This window comes from Saccopteryx leptura, chromosome 7, assembly GCF_036850995.1.
Source record: "Saccopteryx leptura isolate mSacLep1 chromosome 7, mSacLep1_pri_phased_curated, whole genome shotgun sequence".
Lineage (NCBI taxonomy): Eukaryota > Metazoa > Chordata > Mammalia > Chiroptera > Emballonuridae > Saccopteryx > Saccopteryx leptura.
Window position 1 is genome coordinate 118,546,322 of NC_089509.1, and position 21,387 is coordinate 118,567,708.

Below are 21,387 nucleotides of genomic sequence, written 5' to 3' on the forward strand. Positions count from 1 at the left end.
AAGCTGGTGACCTCGGGGTCTCGAACCAGGGTCCTCCGCATCCTAGTCCGACGCTCCATCCACTGCGCCACCGCCTGGTCAGGCCAGAACACAGTTTTTTTGGGGGTTTTTTATTTTTTATTTTTCCGAAGCCAGAAATGGGGAGGCAGTGAGACAGACTCCTGCATGCGCCTGACCGGGATCCACCTGGCATGCCCACCAGGGGGCGATGCTCCGCCCATCTGGGGCGTTGCTCTGTTGCAACCAGAGCTATTCTAGTGCCTGAGGCAGAGGCCACAGAGCCATCCTCAGTGCCCGGGCCAACTTTGCTCCAATGGAGCCTTGGCTGTGGGAGGGGAAGAGAGAGACAGAGAGGAAGGAGAGGGGAAGGGGTGGAGAAGCAGATGGGCGCTTCTCCTGTGTACCCTGGCCGGGAATCGAACCCGGGACTCCTGCACGCCAGGCCGATGCTCTACCACTGAGCCAACCAGTCAGGGCCCAGAACACAGTTTTGAGGACACTTCACCATGTCTTCATATTATTGGACAGGACTAAGTTGCTTACAAGTTTTGTTTGTTTACGGTTGTGAATTACCACATTGCAGTGACCATCTTTGAGAATAATTTCTTGCACTTCCAATTATTTCCTTACATTTATTAGGCTATCACAACTACAGGTGTAACTTTGGAAGTATAAGTGTGTGAGGATCCTGGTGGCTTCCAGACTGCTGTCCCCAAAAGGAGGCATCCGTTGTAGTCGCCGCAGGTTCCATTTCCCACCACCAGGTGGAGCTCTGTGATCACTCCTGGCCTTCCCCAATTGGACAGCTCAACATCGGTAACTTTGGAGTCTAGTTCTTCTTCAAACTGTCAAAACAGGTCTCGGAAGGTCAGCATCTTTTTCTTTTTTTTTTTAGTGATTTGTACATGATACATTCACCCTTTCCATGGCTGTTGCAAATATTTTTTTTTGTCTCGGCTGAGGTTAAGAGTTGAACATCTCCCCCACTGTCTGTAAGGAAACACGCCTAAGCCGGTGCCGGTCTCCCTAAGATAAATTCTCCACGCTTCGTCTTATACGATGTGGGAGGCTGCCCAGTGTGCTGAGCCGGTGAAGGACAGCTGGAAGCTGGAGTTAGTGAGGACAAATCGATGACTCCACCTTGGGCCAACCCTTACACACACCCCTCTCTTTAAAAAAAAAACAAACCCAAAACCATCTCGTTAAACACGGACTGGCTGTTCCATCGCACTGTTCCCCGGGAAACGGATGCCGACGAGCAGAAGCCTGCCCGGTCTCCCTAACTCCCATCGCCATGTGGGATGTGTTCCCTTGACACAGAGCCTCACACGTCACCGCCCAATGTCACCTGGTGTCAGCTCCCGGCGGGAAAGCAGGAGAGTCCGGACAAATTCGCATGTGACGCGCCTAATCATCCAAGGAAAACCAGCTGCCGGGAGCTGGTTCTCCTGTGTTCTTGGACACGTGACAGATGGTGGTAGAGAGTTAGAATTCTAAAAGGGAAAAAAAAGGAATGTATCCCCTGAGGATTCCTTGCCAGTTGGGTTTCTCACAGAGGAGAGGGGGAAGCCTGCGATGTCCCCAGGAACAGCTGTTGGCTGTAACACTGCCCGCGGGGCAGAAGGCGGGATTGTTGACGTGGAGGTGGCTCTGTTCTCAGAAGTAGGCGGTGTCTCTGCTGGGCCATGAGGCCTTGGGCAGGTCACTGTCGAGACTGGGACAGTAGTGACATGTTCTGCTGGGAGCAGTGACCAGGCCAGACTGTATTTGGAGGCCCCTTCAAGCCGTGGTTTCAAGAACAAGGGAGAAACCTTTGTCCAGTGGAGGCCAGGGATGGAGCGGGGAAGAGCCGATGCCCTGGAGGGTCCAGCACGGCCGAGCTCCGTGTCCGGCGGCACTGTCGTAAACCCACGTCCACTTGAGTACGTTACTCAGCCCACCAGTTTCCACAGTGGTGGTATCAAGCCTCAGATGAAATAAAACATGAGGTGCCCACCTGGCGTTTGCACACGGTCAGCGTTTGGGGGTACCTGGTAAGGGTTCTGTAAGAAGGTCCACGGGACAGTGCGTGCCCGGTTCGGGTCTGGCCCAGTGCCCGCCCTTGCGTGGACCAGTGACCTTCTCTCCGAATGGGGCTGTGGTGAGATAGAACACAACGAGGCCTGTCGGGCACGTAGCTGCCACCGGCCCGTAGTGATGGCTCGCGCAGAACCGTCTCCAGCAGAGATGGGGCCCACCGCACACGGCGGCGGGCGGGGCGCTTACAGCGTGGAGTGCGGCCCCAAGTTCTCGCTTCCGAGGACTCCGCTCCAGGGGCAGGGCCAAGGCTCAGGGCCTTCTGCTCCTGCTGGGTCCCCTTGGGGAAGGTGGCAGGGGCTGGGCCCGCCCCAGCTCCCTCATCTGGTCAGTACTGGCTTTACATGTGTGTATGTGTGTTCATCTGTGTTTGTGTGTGTGCACATGTGTGTTCGTGCCCCCATGTGCATATGTGTGCTCTGGCATTGTGTATATATGCATGTTGTGTGGCTGCGTGTGCACACGTGTACGTGTGTGCGTGTTTTCCTTTTGAAATATGTTAGGCAGCCTCTCTATGAAAGTTCTATTTTGCGAGGTGACTGACCAGTCAGGCGACATGCTTCTGAAGGCCCTTTCATGGTTCACCTGCTTGACTTCCTTCTCATTTTGATTTCAGTATCTTTTACTAAATGATACGAATGACGTTGTGTTAAGTCCTCACCGATTCCGGAACTCTGAGGAAGCACACCACGAGCCCTCTCAGATTTGGGACGTGTCGTCACTGATGGACCCTTTGTACCGAGGACGGGTCTGTGCCCCCCAGTCCTTGTTCCATTAGTGACTCTTTAACTCCAGCAGACAGACAACACAGAGCTCCTTAAAGTAGGGGTGGAGAGTGTGGTTCTTGTGCAAGAGAGTGAGATGTTCGTTTTCAAGGAGAATTCAATATTCGGAAAATAAAAATGAAGTCTGTGGAAAAGATTAGAACACTCTTTAACTACCCCATATGGTCATATTACTCGTTCAACATGGAGAGCAGAGAATCCTCTATGCCCCCCCCCCGCCCACCGGAACAAATTTTATCTTGCCTTTAAAAAAATATTGACCTAAGCCTGACCTGTGGTGGCACAGTGGATAGAGCTTCGACCTGGAAGTGCTGAGGTTGCCGGTTCAAAACCCTGGGCTTGCCTGGTCAAGGCACATATGGGAGTTGATGCTTTCTGCTCCTCCCCCCTTCTCTCTCTCTCTCTTTCCCCCTCCCCTCTCTATAATGAATAAATAAAATCTTTAAAAAAAAAATATTGACCTAAGTTTAAGCTTATTCTAAAGGGGTTTATTATGCTGGTCATTCTCAGACAATACTGTATCATATTTTGAAACAACATCTCACAAATATAAAAAAATGGGTGGTGTGTATTTTTAAATACCTCCCGTAGCTTAAAGCTCAAAACGAAACCTCTCATTGGAGTTCCTGCATGTTTTCAAGTACTGCTGCAGAAAAGCCACAACATAGTGACCGTCGGTGTCTATAATAAATAGTCACAGCTTCCAGTTCTTTGACAGAGCGCGACAAAATTCTTTTACAGTGCGGAGGAGGTGTTCAGAGATTTTAGTTTAAGAGTGATCGTTGTGTGGGTGTTCACTCCAGGAGACGTAAGGAGTGATTTTCCTCCCGTATAAAATAAAAGTCAGACAGAGACTAAGTGGTTAGTCTCTGTCTGACTTTTATTCCGCTGAGGGTTGGGCTGTCTTAATACAAACACGTCAATGTTTATAAAGTTGTCTTCAGTGAAATGAGACACAGGGATGCACGCGGAAAGTCTTGAAGTCACCACCAGGGGGCGCCACAGGCCCGGCTGTCCCTGGTGTGTGAGGTGACCCGGAGCAGAGGTGGGAGGGCTGGTGGCTGGAAGGTAAGGCCATGTGTAGAGGAGCAGGGAGACTCTTCGGAGGACTTGGGACTTGGCCCGTTCTCAGAGGGATGCTTTGGAAGGGCTGACACAGAGCCCTCACCTTCTCCCCTCCCTCCCCGCCGTGAGTGCGGGACAAGCATGTAAGGGAGGTTGTGTGTTCTCTTACTTCCTGTGAAATAGGAACAAGACCCTTCAGAAATAGGTAAAAGAAGAAAGACCCTGACAAGGCGGAGTGGCTGTGCTATCCATCAGATGAGAGGTATGCACGAAGGCAGGGCCTCGGTTAGATTTCAGGAGCTCCCTGAACTTGGATAGGGGGAAAAACGAACAGACAAACAAAAAACCAGCATTATCACCAATCATGGATGTGGGCCAAAAACTGCGGTGCTATCAGAGCATGTGCGCCTTTGTCACCGACAGACATCCCAGATATTCTCTCGACACTCGACAGTGCTTGCAGACAGGTGGGGACTTCTCTGTGTGGGCATTAGGGGAGGTGTGAGCCCCTGTCACTAGTGCAGGAAGAAAGGCAGGCAGGCAGGCGTGTGCTGGTTAGAAGCCGGTGCAGGTCCCGTGCTGGTTAGAAGCCGGCGCAGGCCCCGCCCCTCCCTTCTTCCCCGCCCCGAGATGCTGGGGTGGCCCTGGGCTCACCCCCTCCCACCTGCGCTCTGTCCCTCCGCAGGGCAGAGGGGCGGAGGGAGAAGGAGCCCGCCCCTCCCTGGCCGCTTCCTGTCTCTGGGAGCATCGCCCCGGCAACGGCCACAGCAACGCCTCTTCACCCCGGCGGCTGCAGCTGGTTCTGTTTCTAGTGTTTTCCATGAGCTACCTGGGTGTGACCCGGGTCCCTTCGGCGTTCTCAGCCGTCCAGCCCCTGCGTAGTGGATCCCTGTGTTAAATTTCTTCTGTTCGCATAACTGGTGCAGTATCTTCTTTTTCCTGACTGGTCTCTGATTGATACAGTTATAACACGATTTCAAAATGTATTTTGGTTCTGGCCAGTTGGCTCAGGCGGTTAAGAGCATTGTGCTGAAAACAACAAGGTTACGGGTTCGGTCCCTGGTCAGGGCACACACGGGAAGCAACCAGAGAATGCACGACTGAGTGGAACAACAAATGAGTGCTTCCCTTACCCCTCCCCTCCTGTCTCTCTAAAAATCAGTAAAAATTAAGTCCTGGCTGGACAGCTTGGTTGATTGGAACGCAGAGGTTGCCAGTTTGAGTCCCGGGTCAGGGCACGTTCAGGAGCAGCTCAATGTTCCCCCCCTCCCCTCTCTCTCCCTCTCCCTGACTCTTTAAAAAACAAAGTATTTTGATAATGTATTTCAAAATAATTCATGTCCTTTGCAACTCTATTTACTTTGTTTTAAGTCCTTAAACATATTGTGTTACTGAGACTGGCCCCGGGCGGCCCCAGCCCACCTAAGTGCAGGTCCCTCAGTTAGCTTTCAAAGCCTCGGGGAGCACAAAGTATCAAGGTTATTGCTTTCCCTTCTTCCTTCCTTTCTTTTCGACTAAGTGTATGGAGGAAAATGAACTTTGGGTTATTTCCCCGTGTAGAAGTACCATAGTCCACACTGGTGGGGAGGGCACTGGAGGAGAAAGGTGTTTCTCTATCCCCTCGTTGGGACACAGAGACAACCGTGGCTCTGCTCTGATGCACTTCCTTGGAGTCCTTGCCGGTGTTATTTCTACACAGTTATCGTGGGGCAGAGGGCAGTGTGCCCATGGCCACGTACACTCAGCCTGGGCATAGCGTTGGTGTTCTGTTGCACGCCCGATACAAGCACCGTCCTTACAGTCTGACAGGGTGCCATCAAGCCGCTATCCCGAGGCTGACCTGGCCATTGTTTTTACAATGTTAAACTTTTAAAGTAAGTTATTTGTATATTGAGGTAAGATACACGTAAACACTGAATCCACCATTTAACTCTCTCTAGGTGCCCAGCTCGGTGGCATTAAGTACATTCACATTGTTGTGCGGCCATCACCTCTAGAAATTTTTCGTCTCCTCAAACGGAAACTGTCCCCGTTAAACAAGTCTCCGTCCCCTGCCCTGTCCCCCAGCCCCTGGCTGTCAGCATCCCACTTTCCGGCTCCATGAAATTGGTTAACACAGACTTGCACTACCGTGTGTTTCTCTTCCTATGAGAGTTCCTGGTTGAATGACTTAAATGTGTGTACTGAATGCTGGCCTGATACCAGCCAGCCTTCCTTTCTATCCGCTCTTTTTAAAAAAAGTAAATGGCCGCTGGCAACAGAGAATGCCGTCTTGCCGGTCCTCGTTGTTCTCACGTTTCTGATGATATCCGAAGGTTCGTGTAAGGCCGTGGTGGCTGCCGTCGCCCCCCCCCCCCCCCCCGAGCATTTCGGATCCAGAGAGCTCACGGCAGGGAGAAGGTTTGCACACAGGCACGTGCTCTGCTCCGGCCAGATCAGCTGAAGAGTTCCTTCCACACCGAAGCTCTCATCTGCCACGTGGCTGGTTTCCTGTGGAGACGGTCCGAGCTCACACCCACTCACTTCTGTTTTCCGGGGAAAACTCCATGCCGACTCCTCACTTCCTCCTTTTGTGTCATTACATCAACAAAAGAGTAAATTGGATGTTCTCTAAAAAAAAAAAAAAATTGTGGTGAAATACACATAACAAAATTTGCCATCTGATCCGTGTATGCTAAGTGGACAGGTTAGTGGTATTGAGGACCGTCACGGTGTTGCTCACCCATCACCACTGTCCACAGTTCTTTCCTCTCCCCAGACTGACACACTGTCCCCATGAAACGCTGACCCCCGCACCTGCAGCCCTGGCCACCTCCCTTCCTCTCGGACTCTGTGAGCTCGACAGCTCCAGGGATGTTGGGTAAGTGGAACTGCACAGTATCTGTCCCTCTGTGTCTGGCTTCTTTCACTTTCCATAGCGTGTTCCACATGGTGGCAGGTGGCAGGTGGCAGAGTGTCCTTCCTGCCTGCCTTCTTTAAGACTCAGTAATATTCCACCGTGTGGACGCAGACCACACTGTGCTCCTCCGTCCATCATCAGTGGACACTCGGGTTGCTTCCCCTTATAACAGACCAAGCTGTTTTTTTTAGTTAACGTTATCAGACACTTTCACGTGGATGAACATATTGATAAAACAGGTGCTACCGTCCCTTTTGTGATTATGTTGGTTAGCTGGTACTAAGAAGCCAACGTGAAACCTCTCTGGCATGGGCCCCTTGGAAGTGCTTACCTGTGGCCACCAGGGGGCAGCCGTTGGAGTGGGACCCCCCCCCCCATACACACACACACCTCTCCAAGATCCATCTGTTTCCCTCTGACTTCTGCTTCTCTCTGCCTACACCCTTCTGCCTTCTTCCAGAGATAAAGATGCTAACAGGTAGCATGGGTTCTATATTTCATTCTAAACGGAGGGCGAACATTTTAAATAATCACAGACTCTGAGAGCTCAAAGCTTCGAATTTGTCTGTCTTTCTGATGCTCTCCTGGTGGCTTCACCGTGGGCAGAAAATTTCTTCTTTGTCGAAAGCCTATGCCATAGGAGAGCCTCTTCACCCCGAAAGGGAAGTTCGTGCGCTTCTGTTGCCCAATACCGTTCTTAGGGAGAAGTCCAGCCGTCTAGATCCTAACTCAGCCAGGAAGTAAGGGGGGCGGGGGGGCAGTGCTGAAAGAAAGTAACTGTCACAAAGTGCGGGTCTCTTGTGCTAGAAAAGTGATATGGTCACTCCTAGTAGAGCCTGTGACTTAGAATTCCAGTTAGGTAGTATGTCGGTTGTGTGGGTTGACACCAGGGTGTGCAGGGCACGCCGTGCTTTCGAGTGGCAGGGAGGGCCTCGAGGGGCGGGGCAGGAAGGCAGATAGGGTGGGCCACGTGGTCTAGGACACAAGTTAACTCCCTTGTTCTTTGTAAATGATGACTGGATACATTAGATTAAGCTTAAATGTCCCTTGAACTATTACGTAAGAATGTGCATTGCTTCGGCCAAACATCTTGGCTACACTTACAGTTAGCATTTCACTTCTTTAAACACCGATTACAAATAGTCACTCATTGAACCCTTATGAACCCCATGAACTCAGTACTGTGATGACTCCTATTTTCAGATGAAGAAACTGAGGCAGAGGGAGAGGATGTCTAACTTGCCCAAGGCCCCCCACCCCCACCAGTTTTAAGCAGGGGCTGGGACGCCCCTCGACCCTGAGCTCAGCGTCACCCCTCCTTGGGGCCCCTCCTTGCAGAAAACAATTGTGTTCTAACACTAACAGTAACAGTTCACTTTCACTGCCTTTGAAAGTACTTACTATTCCTTCTGGGAGCCTCTGGGCCTGTTTATCTTCTACTGGTCAAAATGAGATTCCAGCCCCTAGGCCAGAGCGTCTTGTTCTGAGACCTGTCATTGATTTCCCTTCCGGTGTGCCTTTTCAGTTGACTGACAATAGATTCTCTTTACAGGCAGCGAATTTAATGCCGTTTTACTTCTAACAAGACTCAGGTCCTGTCCTGTGTGTCTATGACAGTGCAAACACTAACTCACAAAGCTGCTGTGTCCCTAATTGTAGGAGGATGTCCAGTGTAAGAAGAGGTGGTGGCCCAGGGGTAGGAGCTCTGATGTTCAGACAAGATAAAGTATCAGCACTTTACCCACGGAAAAGGAGGAGATTCAATATGTAACTAGTACTTGCAGATGACGCGTATGTCTAATGATGAGTGGATACATTATATTTAGCGTAAATGCTCCTTGAATTATTTTGTAAGAATGTGCAGTCTAAACCCGAGAGGTCAGTGAAATAGTGTGTAATGAGATAAACAAAGACCCCATAACATTCCCATGCCCCACAGCAATGTTTTTTATTTTAAATAATGGCAAAAAGGTCAGATCCCATTCAAGGTAACATTTAGAAATAAAGAAATAAGAAGGACCTTTCCTCCCCAGAAAGTAATATAATAATATTGTATATCAACTGTAATTGAAAAAAATTTTTTTCGGAATAAAAGGCATTTTCCTTTCTTAAAAATGAAAGGAAGGAAGGAAGGAAGGAAGGAAGGAAGGAAGGAAGGAAGGAAGGAAGGAAGGAAGGAAGGAAGAAAGAAAAAGAAAGAAAGAAAAGAAAGAAAGAAAGAAAGAAAGAAAGAAAGAAAGAAAGAAAGAAAGAAAGAAAGAGGACCTATGTGAAGAAAACCAGAACAATATGCCAGAGGACGTATCCGGTTTAAAAACGCACACACAGCTACTTTGTTTCCGAATGAGAAGGCTCACTGTTGAAAAGATGTTGTTAATTAAGCCTCAAATAATTTATAAATATAATGTAACTCAAATAAAAACCCCAGTTGAGGGGGGGAAGGTTGGTGTGAGGTTTCCCAAGTAAACATGACAGTTAATCTGGAAGAAGTAGTGAGACTGGTCAAGAAGGTTTTGGAAAACAAAATAATGAGGGTGATTTTCAACCTTTTCTTTTGGAGCCTGCCGAGTCTCTGTTCAAAGGAAACCTCACCTCCCTGTTCAGCCTCTTCCAGTGGCTCCTTGACTGCCTCCTAACACACTTCAAGCTCCCTGACTTGGGTATGTTTTGGTTCTTTTCTTGTGTTTTTTTTTAACCAGTCTGACAAGATCTAAGGGTATTTGTTCTGATAAAGCAAGAAAATCCCCACAATTTCATCTCGTAAATAGGCAGCTCTTTTGAGTGTCTGTTTCCTTCCAGACTTCGTCTGTGTACGCAGGGTGTCAGCCAATCACGGTCACAGTGTAGTTGTTGGAGGACAAGAGCACCGAAGGCTCAGCGTCAGGGGTGATGAGGAGGCGGGCAGAGCCAGGATTCTGGGCTCAGAGGCAGGCAGCTGCCGGGAGACGGTGGAGCTTCCTGAGTGCCCAGAAGTGCTGATGGAAGCCGCAAGCCTAATCCAGCCAATTAAGTGACACCAGGCGACCTAAGGCGCCCCCAAACCTGCGTGTGGACTGTCATCCCGAGTCCCTTGTTTTGCAGGAAAAGTGATCTGTGCTTTAGAATAAACCACCCGCAGACAGCGTGCTGCCGGCTCTTGGGGTGGGGGTGGGGGCACCTCTTCGTGCCTGCCTGGGCGCCCACGGTCACCTGCCGGTCTGTCTGGTGGCAGCGTCCGGAACCACAAACTAGTAAGGGTCAGCGCGGGGATCCCCAGCAGACCCCCCCCCCAGCCTCTGCTCTGGAGGCGTGAGGGCTTTCTGTGCAGCCACCGGCTCTCCGTGTGGACGGTGCAGGTGGCCTCCTGTCCTCTGCACTCTGACCTTGTCACTCGGAGCGCTCTTCCTTCCAGCCCACCTCCGTGATCGCACACCGTGTGGCCTCGGTGGAACCGTGTGGCCCCTGATTCTCGGCTCCCTTCTTCCCACCCGGTGGTCCTCCCAGCCCCTGAGGCTGGGGTGACTCCCTTCCGGCTCTACCCGGCCACAGGAGCCAGGGACCTTGGAGATCTTACTGGACGAAAAAGCGGCCACCGAGATTAGGTGGTGTGTTGAAGGATCTCCACCTTACCACGAACTCTGTTCATTGAGCTACGGGTCTGCATGACCTATCTGTAAGTCAACCTGCTTCTCCAAGGCAGCCACCTTGGAGGAAGGTACTAGTCCCTCCAGACCAGGGGCGCTCAGTGGGGACCATTTTGTCTCCCAGGAGAGACTTCGGTTGTCAGAACCAAGGTGGAGCGTGCCACTGTCATTGAGGGTGTGAGAACAGGGATGCTGTGATTCACAGGATGGGCATCCCAACTGAGAATTATTGGACCCGCGGTGTCAATGGTGTCGGGGTTAATAAACTAGAGTTTCCCCGTAAAGTCTGGCCCCACGGAAGCAGGGGTAAGGGTCTGGGGCCCCACTGTCATCTGAGTAGCTAACGTTGTACGCCCCTGGTCAGGAAGAGCCTGGGGAAGCCTGCAGTGGGCTTGGGGGTCACACCCTCCGTGAATCAAAGGCTGCCCGGCGAGGCTGGGTGTAAAGCTCCTTTCATCGACCTCTCCCTGCTGGGGCTCCGAGCTGACGTGGTCAGGAGTGGCTATTTGATCTCCTGTTCTTCCAGAATTTCTACTCTCACGCCAAACATGTCTCTCCAGACAGCTGTTCTTTGCTCGTCCTCAAACTTCCCCTGAAGGTCCTCCGACATCGTTCTTCCGAAGGTGAGGCTTCTGTGTTCCATGTCAGCATCTTCTGCCGAGACATCGATTTGTTCTGTGCAAGTTGGTGCTAAAGAAGGTGCTTGTGATCTGGGCTCTGATGGGGGGTGGACTCCTCTTTGAACTGTCTTTCAGGAGCTGGAGTGCCGAGGGGGAAGCCCGCATGTCCGGGCGTGGGCATGTGTTTTTAGTGCCATGCTGCAGCGTGTGACGGCTGTTTGCCCCCCCCCCCCCACTTTAGGAAAATCCCTTTTCTTAGAAAGATTACTCTAGGGATGCTGGTTTAGGGCTCTGCCCCTTAGGAAGGAAGATTGCTCACTCCTGATACCTTTGTCCCCAAATCTGCTCGTCTTCAAGTCACGCTTCTCAGCAAGAGAGCCTGATTCTGGAAACCTTTGAGCTTATCATGAGTGCCTTTCAGTTTCCCCGTCAGCTGGGGGTACTGTTTAAGTCGAGATGATAAAGTCCTGTGTCCCCCACCCTTCCTTTCTGTGAGTGACATTTGTCACATTGATAGACATGGTAGATTTCTGGAGTTTTCCAGGGAGCCTGGTAAAGATGTGTGTCATAGCTCTGATTGTTAGGGACATTCTGTCTTTCCTAAAATGTCCTAGGCGGGCTTACTGAGGCTGCACCCCAATCAGTGGGTGAAGATCTGGGGGGGGGGGGAAGAATACTGCTTTTACTTTTTTTAAATCATCCTTTCTATTCCTGTTTATTTCTTATCAGTAAAGTGGGGGACTCTGTTGACTGGTGAACACAGTTGTTGAGAGTAAAGCCTACTTTCCCAAGTCATTGTCTATTCTGAACAAAAGTGGATTTTGTGTGTGTGTGTGTGTGTGTGTTTTGAGAGGAGGGGAAATAGACAGATTCCCTCATGCGCCCCTTGCGCCCCTACCTGGATCCACCCAGCAACCTCCTCTAGGGCTGATGCTCAAGTACCAACCTATATTTAGTGCCTGAGGATAACGCACTCAGACCAATGGAGCTATCCTAAGTGCCCAGGGCCGACACTCGAACCAATCGAGCCACTGGCTGTAGAAGGGGGAGAGAGAAGGCGGGGAGGGAAGGGTGGAGAAGCAGATGGTTGCTTCTCATGTGTGCCCTGGCTGGGAATCGAACCCAGGATGTCTGTATGCCAATCCAATGCTTTCTCTATCCACTGAGCCAAGTGAGCAGGGCCTGAACCAGACTGTTTTAAATGGACTGTTCTGACAGCATATATAGATTTTTTTTCTCTGAATTATAGTTGACTTGGGAGGGAGGGACTTTTCAGAGTGTCCCTATAGGAAGGATGGAAAAATACGAGATGGGTTTTATTTGCTTTGTTCTCAGCAGTTTCAGAAAACAATCCATTGGCGTTTGCAGTGGGCTGTGTTCCTGAGAAACAGGGTTGGTTTTCCTCAGAGATGCCTTGTGGGAGGTGTTTGTGGCCATTTCCCAGGTGACACTATGTGGGGCACAGGGATCCTGTGGTCACTTGGGTCTGGCCTCAGGGACCGCCAGTTGTGAGGGATAGGTTGGAAAAGTGGGGCCGTGTGCTTGCCAGGAACTGTGAGGGACTCATCCCTGGACACGTTTTGCAGATGAACTTGACTTCATTCCAGAGTAAAATAGATTAGAAATTATTTTAAATACGAATCAGATTCTACCCTGTGGCAGCGTCGTTGGGCCTTGCGAAACTCCCGGCAGGGTTCTGCTCCGGTTCCGAGGACAGCGTCACCCGGGCTGGGTCAGGGCCGCTCTGGGCGAGGTGCCCCAGCGTCGGTCCCTGCTGCTGGTCCCCCTCCCTCAGCTCCGCGGTCAGCACCTCTGCCGCCGGCTGTGCTCCTCGTTGTGTGTCCTCTTCCAGCCACTCGGGTGTTCTCGTCCTCATCAAAGTCAGAATTCCGAAGACCCATACACCCCCGCCCTGACCCCGCCCTGCCATCCCTTAGTCACGGGTCTCTAGGGGGGCCCTTCCCCACCCCCTGCTTCATTTTTCTGCCTCCCCGATGCTTTGACTCCCTGCCTCTCAGCCTCCGAACAGGCCCCGTGGATTGCTCGGTCGGGTCCTTCTCCTTAGAGACGATGGGCAGATAGATGCACAAATCTCGGCTCACCCCAACACCCCGCCCTATGACCCTGCCTTCCTCCCTCCCAGGCTGCAGGCTCCCATGTGCTACGGCGGCCCAAATCGTTGGGAATGTTTAACTGTAGAAATTCAACCACAGACGCCATCACCCGTGGTTCCCCCGGTGGCGGACAAAATGCTGTCTTGGCCTGTCCGTCCCCTTCGCTGCGTCGGCCGGCCTGTCTCACTCCCCTGTTCGCACCGGCCTTCCTTTCCGGGAGCGTCGGCAAGCGCTGCTTCCTGGAGACGCCTCCATTTTCTGTTTCCCTAATCAGCCCCCTTCCCTGCCTGTCCCGGCTGTCCTGGCTTGTTCCTGACACACCTCTTCCTGTTTCTGACACACCTCCTCCTCATTAGACGCAGACACCGCGGCTCCTCCTCCAGGTGGGCTGCCACCTTCATCACCTCCTGGTCACCACCTGCGTCCTGGTCACTGTCTGGGCTGGCGTGCCTGGGGCACCTCCACCCGCCCTCAGCCACCACCTCAGAGGCAGGATTTAGTCCAAACCGAACCCCCACCCTCCTCCTGCCTTAGAAAATCCAAAGGGATTTTGTGTGTGTGTGTATTTTTCTGAAGCTGGAAACGGGGAGGCAGTCAGACAGACTCCCGCATGCGACAGACTGGGATCCACCCAACATGCCCACCAGGGGGCGATGCTCTGCCCCTCTGGGGCGTTGCTCTGTCGCGACCAGAGCCACTCTAGCGCCTGGGGCAGAGGCCATGGAGCCATCCTCAGTGCCCGGGCCAACTTTGCTCCAATGGAGCCTTGGCTGCAGGAGGGGAAGAGAGAGACAGAGAGGAAGGAGAGGGGGAGGGGTGGAGAAGCAGATGGGCGCTTCTCCTGTGTGCCCTGGCCGGGAATCGAACCCGGGACTTCCACACACTGGGGTGACGCTTTACCGCTGAGTCAACCAGCCAGAGCCCCAAAGAGATTTAAAAAAAAAAATCTAAGAAATGGAAAAAAACAAACGTGGTGAATTGCTGGGTGCTGGGTAGTTTTGCAAAATGAATAGTAATTCCTCAAAACGTGACACTTTTATTTTTTTTATTTTTTATTTTTGGTATTTTTCTGAAGTTGGAAACGGGGAGGCAGTCAGACAGACTCCCGCATGCCCCTGACCGGGAATCGAACCCGGGACTCCTGCACGCCAGGCCGACGCTCTACCACTGAGCCAACCGGCCAGGGCCCAAAACGTGACACTTTTAAAAGAGAGTTTCCATTCCCAGCTGCTGCAAAAATGTGGAATAGTCGAGATCAATGACAGTTCATGATGACCTATCCAAGTCCTCCTGTCGTTAGGAGAATCGTCCATCTGTTGTCATTCATGGAGCAGTGAAAGCGTGGCCCCCTCCCAGAAGATCGCCCCCCATAGTCTTTGAGGAGGGAGAGGGACCACGGGGTCATGGGCCGCCGTGAGGGGGCAGCGTGACACCCCAGCACCACATGCTCAGGAAGCAGGCACCGTTTTATGCTAGAAGCGGGCTCACTGTAGCTTTGCGGCCACTCTTATTGGAAGCAGTCCAGATCCTGGCCCGAGGGTCCAGTTCACTGTGGGCCTGGGCTGGGCTGGCTGACCTTGGGGTGCAGTGTTCCCTGCTAACGGCAGGCAGGGGCTGGCTCGGGTCCCCCAGCGGACGCTCCTGCCGATGGCCCAGGTCCAGGCTAAGCCCAGGGAGACAGCTAAGGTGGCTCCTGAAGCTTGTCTATTGACTGTCTGTTCCCAGTGAGGACCCCAGGCTGGCGGGGGAGGGGGAGGGACAGCTCTGTGTCAGGCTGTGACCTGGCTGCTGAGCCCTTAGGACTTTTAGTGGGGGCTTGGGTAAAGAGCCGGGCTCCCCTCATCTGACCCGCATCTGTGGGCACATTACCCAGCTTTCGGGGGCCTCGCCGTGTGTGTAGAGTGCTTTGTGAGTGGAAGGTGTTCTGCAGATCTGGGAAATGGGTTTGTGAACACCCTTGTTGTAGGAAGTGTTTTGTTTTGTTTTGATACTAGTCAAAAGGATTTACATGAAGTAATAATGTAACAGTCTGTAGAAGTAATATAGAGAAGTTTATCCTGCTGTTGCCAACAGGGCTACTGATTCATGGAAAACAGATGGTTTTGGGTCAGTTGTCTGACGCACGGGGAGGCCGGGAGCCACTCTGCCCCCCACCCCTGTCTGCCCTCTGCTCTGTGTGGGGACCTCTGGAAGGGTCTGTTCCGGCAGCTCTAGCCCTGAGAGTCAAACTGCAGCGGCAGGGAAGCCAGTGACCCTAGCAACCGACCGGCACCATGGAGACCAGTCCGCCGAACTTGGGTGTGGCCCCCAATTGGTTGAACCATCTGGCAACCAGTTTGCTGGTTACGCGGCTGGCAATGTGTGCTGCTTAGCTAGGGTTCTCATGTTCCGGGACAAAGTTAGACTGTTCTGTTACCTTTTGTTCTCTTCTCGGGAATAAAACTAAGTTTGTGCCTATCACCACAGAGGACTGCTTTTGTTTTATCTGTAAAGATTTTGGCTGTTCAGGGTTTTTTTTGTTTTTGTTTTTTTGTGGTTTTTTTGTATTTTTCTGAAGTTGGAAACGGAGGCAATCGAACAGACTCCCGCATGCGCCCGACCAGGATCCACCCGGCATGCCCACCAGGGGGCGATGCTCTGCCCACCAGGGGGCAATGCTCTGCCCACCAGGGGGCGATGCTCTGCCCATCTGGGGCATCGCTCTGTTGCGACCAGAGCCACTCTAGTGCCTGAGGAAGAGGCCATGGAGCCATCCTCAGCGCCCCGGCCAACTTTGCTCCAGTGGAGCCTCGGCTGTGGGAGGGGAAGAGAGAGACAGAGAGGAAGGAGAGGGGGAGGGGTGGAGAAGCAGATGGGTGCCTCTCCTGTGTGCCCTGGCCGGGAATCAAACCTGGGACTCCTGCACACCAGGCCGATGCTCTACCACTGAGCCAACCAGCCAGGGCCCTGTTCAGTTTTTGTTGAGGGCACAAGCATGGACGCTGGTAGGGATGACCGAGACAGTCGGAGCCTCCCCCAAACCTAAGGTACCTTCCCAGCACGGCGTTCCTGGCTTTAAAGAGTGGCTGTGTGTTTACTGGTCATTAACTGCCAGGTGGCCTGGAAGGGGCCAGGAGTTCAGAGTCAACTGCTTGGGAAGTGGCATCCTGACCAAGAGGAGGGAAACACTGAGCCTGTGTCGTTGACCTCCCAGGCCTTTATAGAAAGACCCTGGGCCCAGGCCGGCCCGGTCCAGGTGGACGGTCCCCCCTGGTCCTGAGCACCCCACCTCCACCTGACGCATGCCGCTCAGGAATGAGGTGGCACCTGGGCTTTCTTCCACTAACCTTCCCGAGGACGGACGCCTCAGGCTTCTGGGTCTGGTGTCTTCTCACCTGATGCTCTTAGGTGGTTTTTTTTTTGTATTTTTCTGAAGTTGGAAACGGGGAGGCAGTCAGACAGACTCCCGCATGCGCCTGACCGGGATCCCCCCGGCATGCCCACTAGGGGGCGTTGCTCTGCCCATCTGGGGCGTTGCTCTGTTGCAACCAGAGCCATTCTAGCGCCTAAGGCAGAGGCCATGGAGCCATCCTCAGTGCCCGGGCCAACTTTGCTCCAATGGAGCCTTGGCTGCGGGAGGGGAAGAGAGAGACAGGAAGGAGAGGGGAGGGGTGGAGAAGCAGATGGGCACTTGTCCTGTGTGCCCTGGCCAGGAATCGAACCCAGGACTCCTGCACGCCAGGTTGACACTCTACCACTGAGCCAACTGGCCAGGGCCTCTCAGGTGGTTTGAGTCTGGTCGTCTTCAAGGTGAAAGGGTTCCTAGTATTCTGCCAAGCCACCTCCAATGCCTTGAGAACTGGGGTGACGCGTCCGTGCCCTGCCCCATGTCCCAGCCAACAAGATGTCCGTGTGCTCACAGGCACACCCCTTCCCTTGGCTTCTTCTTGACTTTCCCAAAAACCAGGTTTGGAGGTTCTGACCAGTCACTCATCAGTCATCCTCACAAGTGACCCTGCCATCAGTTTAAATAAATAAATAAGCCTGCTTTGGAAGGGAGCTTCAGTGAGGGGCCCTCTTCCTTAGAGAGCCACTGCTACCCAAACTAGCAAGGCAGCGGGGCCCTCGGCACTGATTCTTGAGGTCTGGGGTCTAACTGGTAACACCAGGAAGCATGGATTCAGCACCCCACTCACAGACGAGGGACATCGGCCCCGCCCGTGGTCTGAGATGTGGCCTCCGCACAGGAATGGCAGGGCCGAAACACGGGTCAGACTGTAAGAGCTCGGCAGCCTCCTTCGTCTAATACGCGACGAAGAATAATCCGAAATCTCTCTCGGGCACCTGCTGTTATGGCTGGTTGGCTGGTGGTGGTAGCTTGCTCCTGGGACTGAAATGAGTCAGCCGGTTGCTCCTCACTCCTGCACCCTTGGCTTCGGCAGCCCACCCCACCCCCCACTCCCACTCCCAGCTTTTGTGGGGGCTCTGGGTTTGTTTTCCAACCTAGGCCTGCCCAGTCGGTCCGGGTCATCCCATTTGAACCCATCGTGGGCAGCTGCCGCCCTGCTGCGGAGGACAGGAAGGCCTGGGCACCTTGGGTGGGGACTTCTGGGAGCAGAGGGAAGACAGTGGGGGCTCAGAGGCAGCGAGGCAGGTGCTGGTTGGCGTGTGCATCGGGCCAGCGAGGGCTGCGTGCTTGTCTCAGTCATCTGTACGCCATGGGCACTACCATCACCGGCATGTGTCGGATCAGACTGGAGACGCAGGGGCAAGGTAGGCTGCTCATGGTCCCACAGTAAGTGTCAGCCCCAAGACCTGAGGGCTTGACGCCAGAGCGGACTTGCTCAGCCCTCTCCCTAGCTGGTTATGAAACTGACCTGGTAGCCACCTGGGGGTGGGGACAATGCAGGTGAACGAGGCCTGTTCCCTGTGCCCTGCTCTGGGGGATGTGGTCCTGGGGCTTTAGTGGAGTCGCGTTGCTCTAGCATTGGCCTGTCTAGACGGGGCTGTTCAAACCAAAGTCGCCAAGAAAGCAGTTGGCTGTCATTCTCATCTGCAAAGTTGTTACCGCGACTAAAATGCAAATTGCTTTCGGTGACGATGAGTCCCCCGAATCCCAGACGTGTTCACGCAGAACAGTTTAGGGTCATTCTCTCCCATTCATTTCATTTCATGGGACCAGGAATTGTAATTCGTGAACATATTTGAAAAGCGTTATAGCCAGAAAACAAGGCATTAAACGGCATTTCCGTCTCTTTGGAATTCATGTCTGAGGGCCTAAGGATGCCGCCCATCCAAGCTGGGCGCTGGTGTTCACCTTAGGTAAGGTTGAAACCTGCTGAATTTCTCCCACAGCGACCGCTCTGGGCCTTGACTGTGCCCCTCTTTCCTGTCGCCCCCACCCTCTCCCGAGTCAGGCCCTCCTGTCCTCTGCCATCGCCTGTCCCCGCCTCTCCAGCGGCCTCCCGGAAGCCACGTGTGCAGGGGTGCCCTGTCCACAGGGGGAAAGTGAGTTTGGGAAGGTCCTGCGCTACAGGTTCCTGAGAATTAGGTTGGGGGGGACAGGAAGTGGGCAGTCGGGGTGTCGCAAATTAAATGGGACTTTATGGTCTCCCCAGACTCTTCCTGGAGCCGCCTTTGCAGAGAATTAGGCCAAGGGATTCTTCTGGAAGTTCCCCTTCCGAGGCAGGGAGGTGGTTTTTCTGAGAAGCACCTTCAAAAACGTGTCCCCAGGGCCTGAAGCTGGCAGGGGCCTGAAGGCGGCGGCCTCGACGCAAGGGCGTTCCAGGCGCGGCAGGCACCGGGCCTGGCCAGGGCAGGTTGACATGCTGATTCAAGTCGGATTGTCACTCTGTGGCTTCCGCCCGAACCTGGCGGATTCAGGAAGCGTCGCTTTGCCCGCAGGACTTGTCAAGCACGAGCCGCGCCCGTTCCGCGGCCGGAGGAGGAGCGTGCCGGGAGGTTGGGTCCCGGACCTGAGCCGCGACGAGCCTCCCCGCGTCCTCCCCGCTCGGCCCCTGTTCCGCACGCCCTCCCGACCGGACTCGAGACAGTGCGGCCCCGGCTCCGCACCACCGGATCCGCGCCGAACCGCCGGCACCCGCGTCCTTTGCAGATGGGGAGGCGGGCGGGGGGCGCACCGGCCTCGGAGGCTCGTTCTCACCCTCGCGGCCGCGCACTTTTGTGGTCCTAGAAGCCAGCCCCTTCTCGGGGTGACGCGCTAACGGGGGACCCCCGCCTGCAGGTGCTGCCAGGCTCGGGCTGAGGTTGACCGGTCCGCGAGAGCTCAGCTTGGCCTGAGTTTGGAGGTCGTCGCCGGGCTGTAGCCCGGGGGAGCCGGCGACGCAGGCTGCGGAGCTTGGGGTGGGCTGGGGGGGGGGTAGGGGGGGCAGCTCGCCCCGCCCCGCTCAGGTCCCGCCCCAGGAGACCCCGCCCCCTCGAGGACCCTCCCCTAAGCAGGACCCTCCCTAAGCCAACCCCTGACCTGCGCGGACCCCCAGGTTCCTCCCCGCGTCTGTGGCTGGGGCTGGCAGGGGTCTTTTCACCCACCGCCTTCCGGTGGGACTCGCGGGGTCGAGTGGTGATCGATAACCGCGCAGCTGGGGCGCGGGGAGGGGAGTGCACGAAGGACGGGGCGGGCTGGGGGCGGAGCGCAGGCGGGCTGGGGGCGGAGCGCAGGCGGGGTAGGGGTGGAGCGAGGCGGGGGCGGGCTGGGGGTGGAGCGTAGGCAGGGGGCGGAGCACAGGCTGGGGGGCGGGCTGGGGGCGGAGCGCAGGCGGGCTGGGGGCGGAGCGCAGGCGGGGTAGGGGTGGAGCGAAGCGGGGTAAGGGTGGAGCACAGGCGGGGGGCGGGCTGGGGGCGGAGCGTAGGCAGGGGGCGGGCTGGGGGCGGAGCGCAGGCGGGGTAGGGGTGGAGCACAGGTGGGGGCGGAGCGAGGCGGGTAGGGGCGGGGCGCAGGCGGGGGCGGGCTGGGGGCGGAGCGAGGCGGGTAGGGGCGGAGCGCAGGCGGGGGGCGGGCTGGGGGCGGAGCACAGGCGGCGGGGCGGGCCCTGGGAGGGGTGGGACCCTTGGGGGCGGGGCGCGAGGGGCCGAGCGGCTCCTCCGCCCGTGGGGGCCCCCACCTCCGGGCTGGGGCCACCTGCGCCACGCCCCGTGAGCCGCGCCCGAGCCGGGAAGCGGGGATCGCGCCTCCGCCTCGGGAAGGGCGAGTCCGTGCCGTCGCGGCTGTTAGTGGACTAGGTCCTCCGTGCTGGCGATGCGGCCGCGCTGAGCGCCCGTCCCCGCGGACCCGAGAGCCCGGCGCCCCCGGGGTATCGTTCCTGGCTGTGTGGAGCGGTGGACTGGCCGGCGGGCAGGATGACCAACCCTGCGGCCACGCAGAACAAGGAAATAGACTGTCTGAGTCCCGAAGCGCAAAAGCTGGTAAGAGGAAAACATTTTGAAACTCTCGGTTCTGACTGCAAACGTTTGGTCCTGGTGGATGTTCTCAGGTCCAGGGCAGTGGGCACCTTCGGCCGCAGGCGTCTGTGCCGGGTGACGTGCGGGGTGGGCTCCGCCGGCCCGGGACGCCCTTCGGTGAATGTTCCCGCGCGGGGGCGCGCAGTGGGAGCGGGCCCTCCTCTCCGTTCAGTTTCCCGCTCGGTGTGCGCTCCCCTCCACCACCCCGCGTACACAGCACGGCTCCCGGGACGGGACGAAAGGAGCGTGGTCGTGGCCGCTCCCCTCTGCCTGGAGTGCCGGCCTTGTGACCGGCTCTGCCCAGCTGGTGACTGGGCCGCGGAGGTCTGAGACCTGCGCGTCGTCTAGAGTTTCACTCAGAGCTGTTAGTTTGGCATTTTAGAAACTACAGCATCTAGGAATTGGTGCCCAGAGCGAGGGCCCTCACCCTGAGACTTGCCTCCATCTGTGGCTGGGTAGTTCAGAGCCCTTACTTACCCTGCGCTGGACCTTGGACCTTAGGAGCACTGGGGCTTCCCACTGCCCCCCCCCCCAAGGACCCCAGTCCCCAAGTAGACTGTGGCTGGTCTCCTGGGGTCTCTGAGTCTGGACAGGATCCAGCAGGGCTTGTCCCGCTAACACCCATGGATGTGGGGTAGTTTGGTTAAGACCTGGTCAGGGGGTGAGGTGGGCAAGGCTTGTAATTACCCATTGTTATGCGGCTTGTAGTCAGACAAGAAGGGGGCTGTTTAAAGGTGAAAGATGGCACTTTGGAGAAGGGACATTTTA

At 55.0% G+C, this 21,387-nt stretch overlaps 1 protein-coding gene across 49 annotated transcripts in view; it reads left to right on the plus strand.

The window, feature by feature from the left end:
• LRRFIP1 (LRR binding FLII interacting protein 1) overlaps nt 1-21,387 on the plus strand; it is a 141,564-nt gene that overhangs the window by 39,441 nt on the left and 80,736 nt on the right. For 3 of the 49 annotated variants that reach the window (XM_066346201.1, XM_066346202.1, XM_066346185.1), the window contains exon 1: nt 20,250-20,583. The exons of 39 other annotated variants lie outside the window; for them this stretch is intronic. In XM_066346201.1, the coding sequence (XP_066202298.1) occupies nt 20,518-20,583 (66 nt within the window). In that variant the 5' untranslated portion in view covers nt 20,250-20,517. Of the gene's footprint in view, nt 1-20,247; nt 20,584-21,387 lie in introns of those variants that run through there. 7 more of the 49 variants (XM_066346164.1, XM_066346177.1, XM_066346203.1 and 4 more) reach the window with 5 other exon arrangements.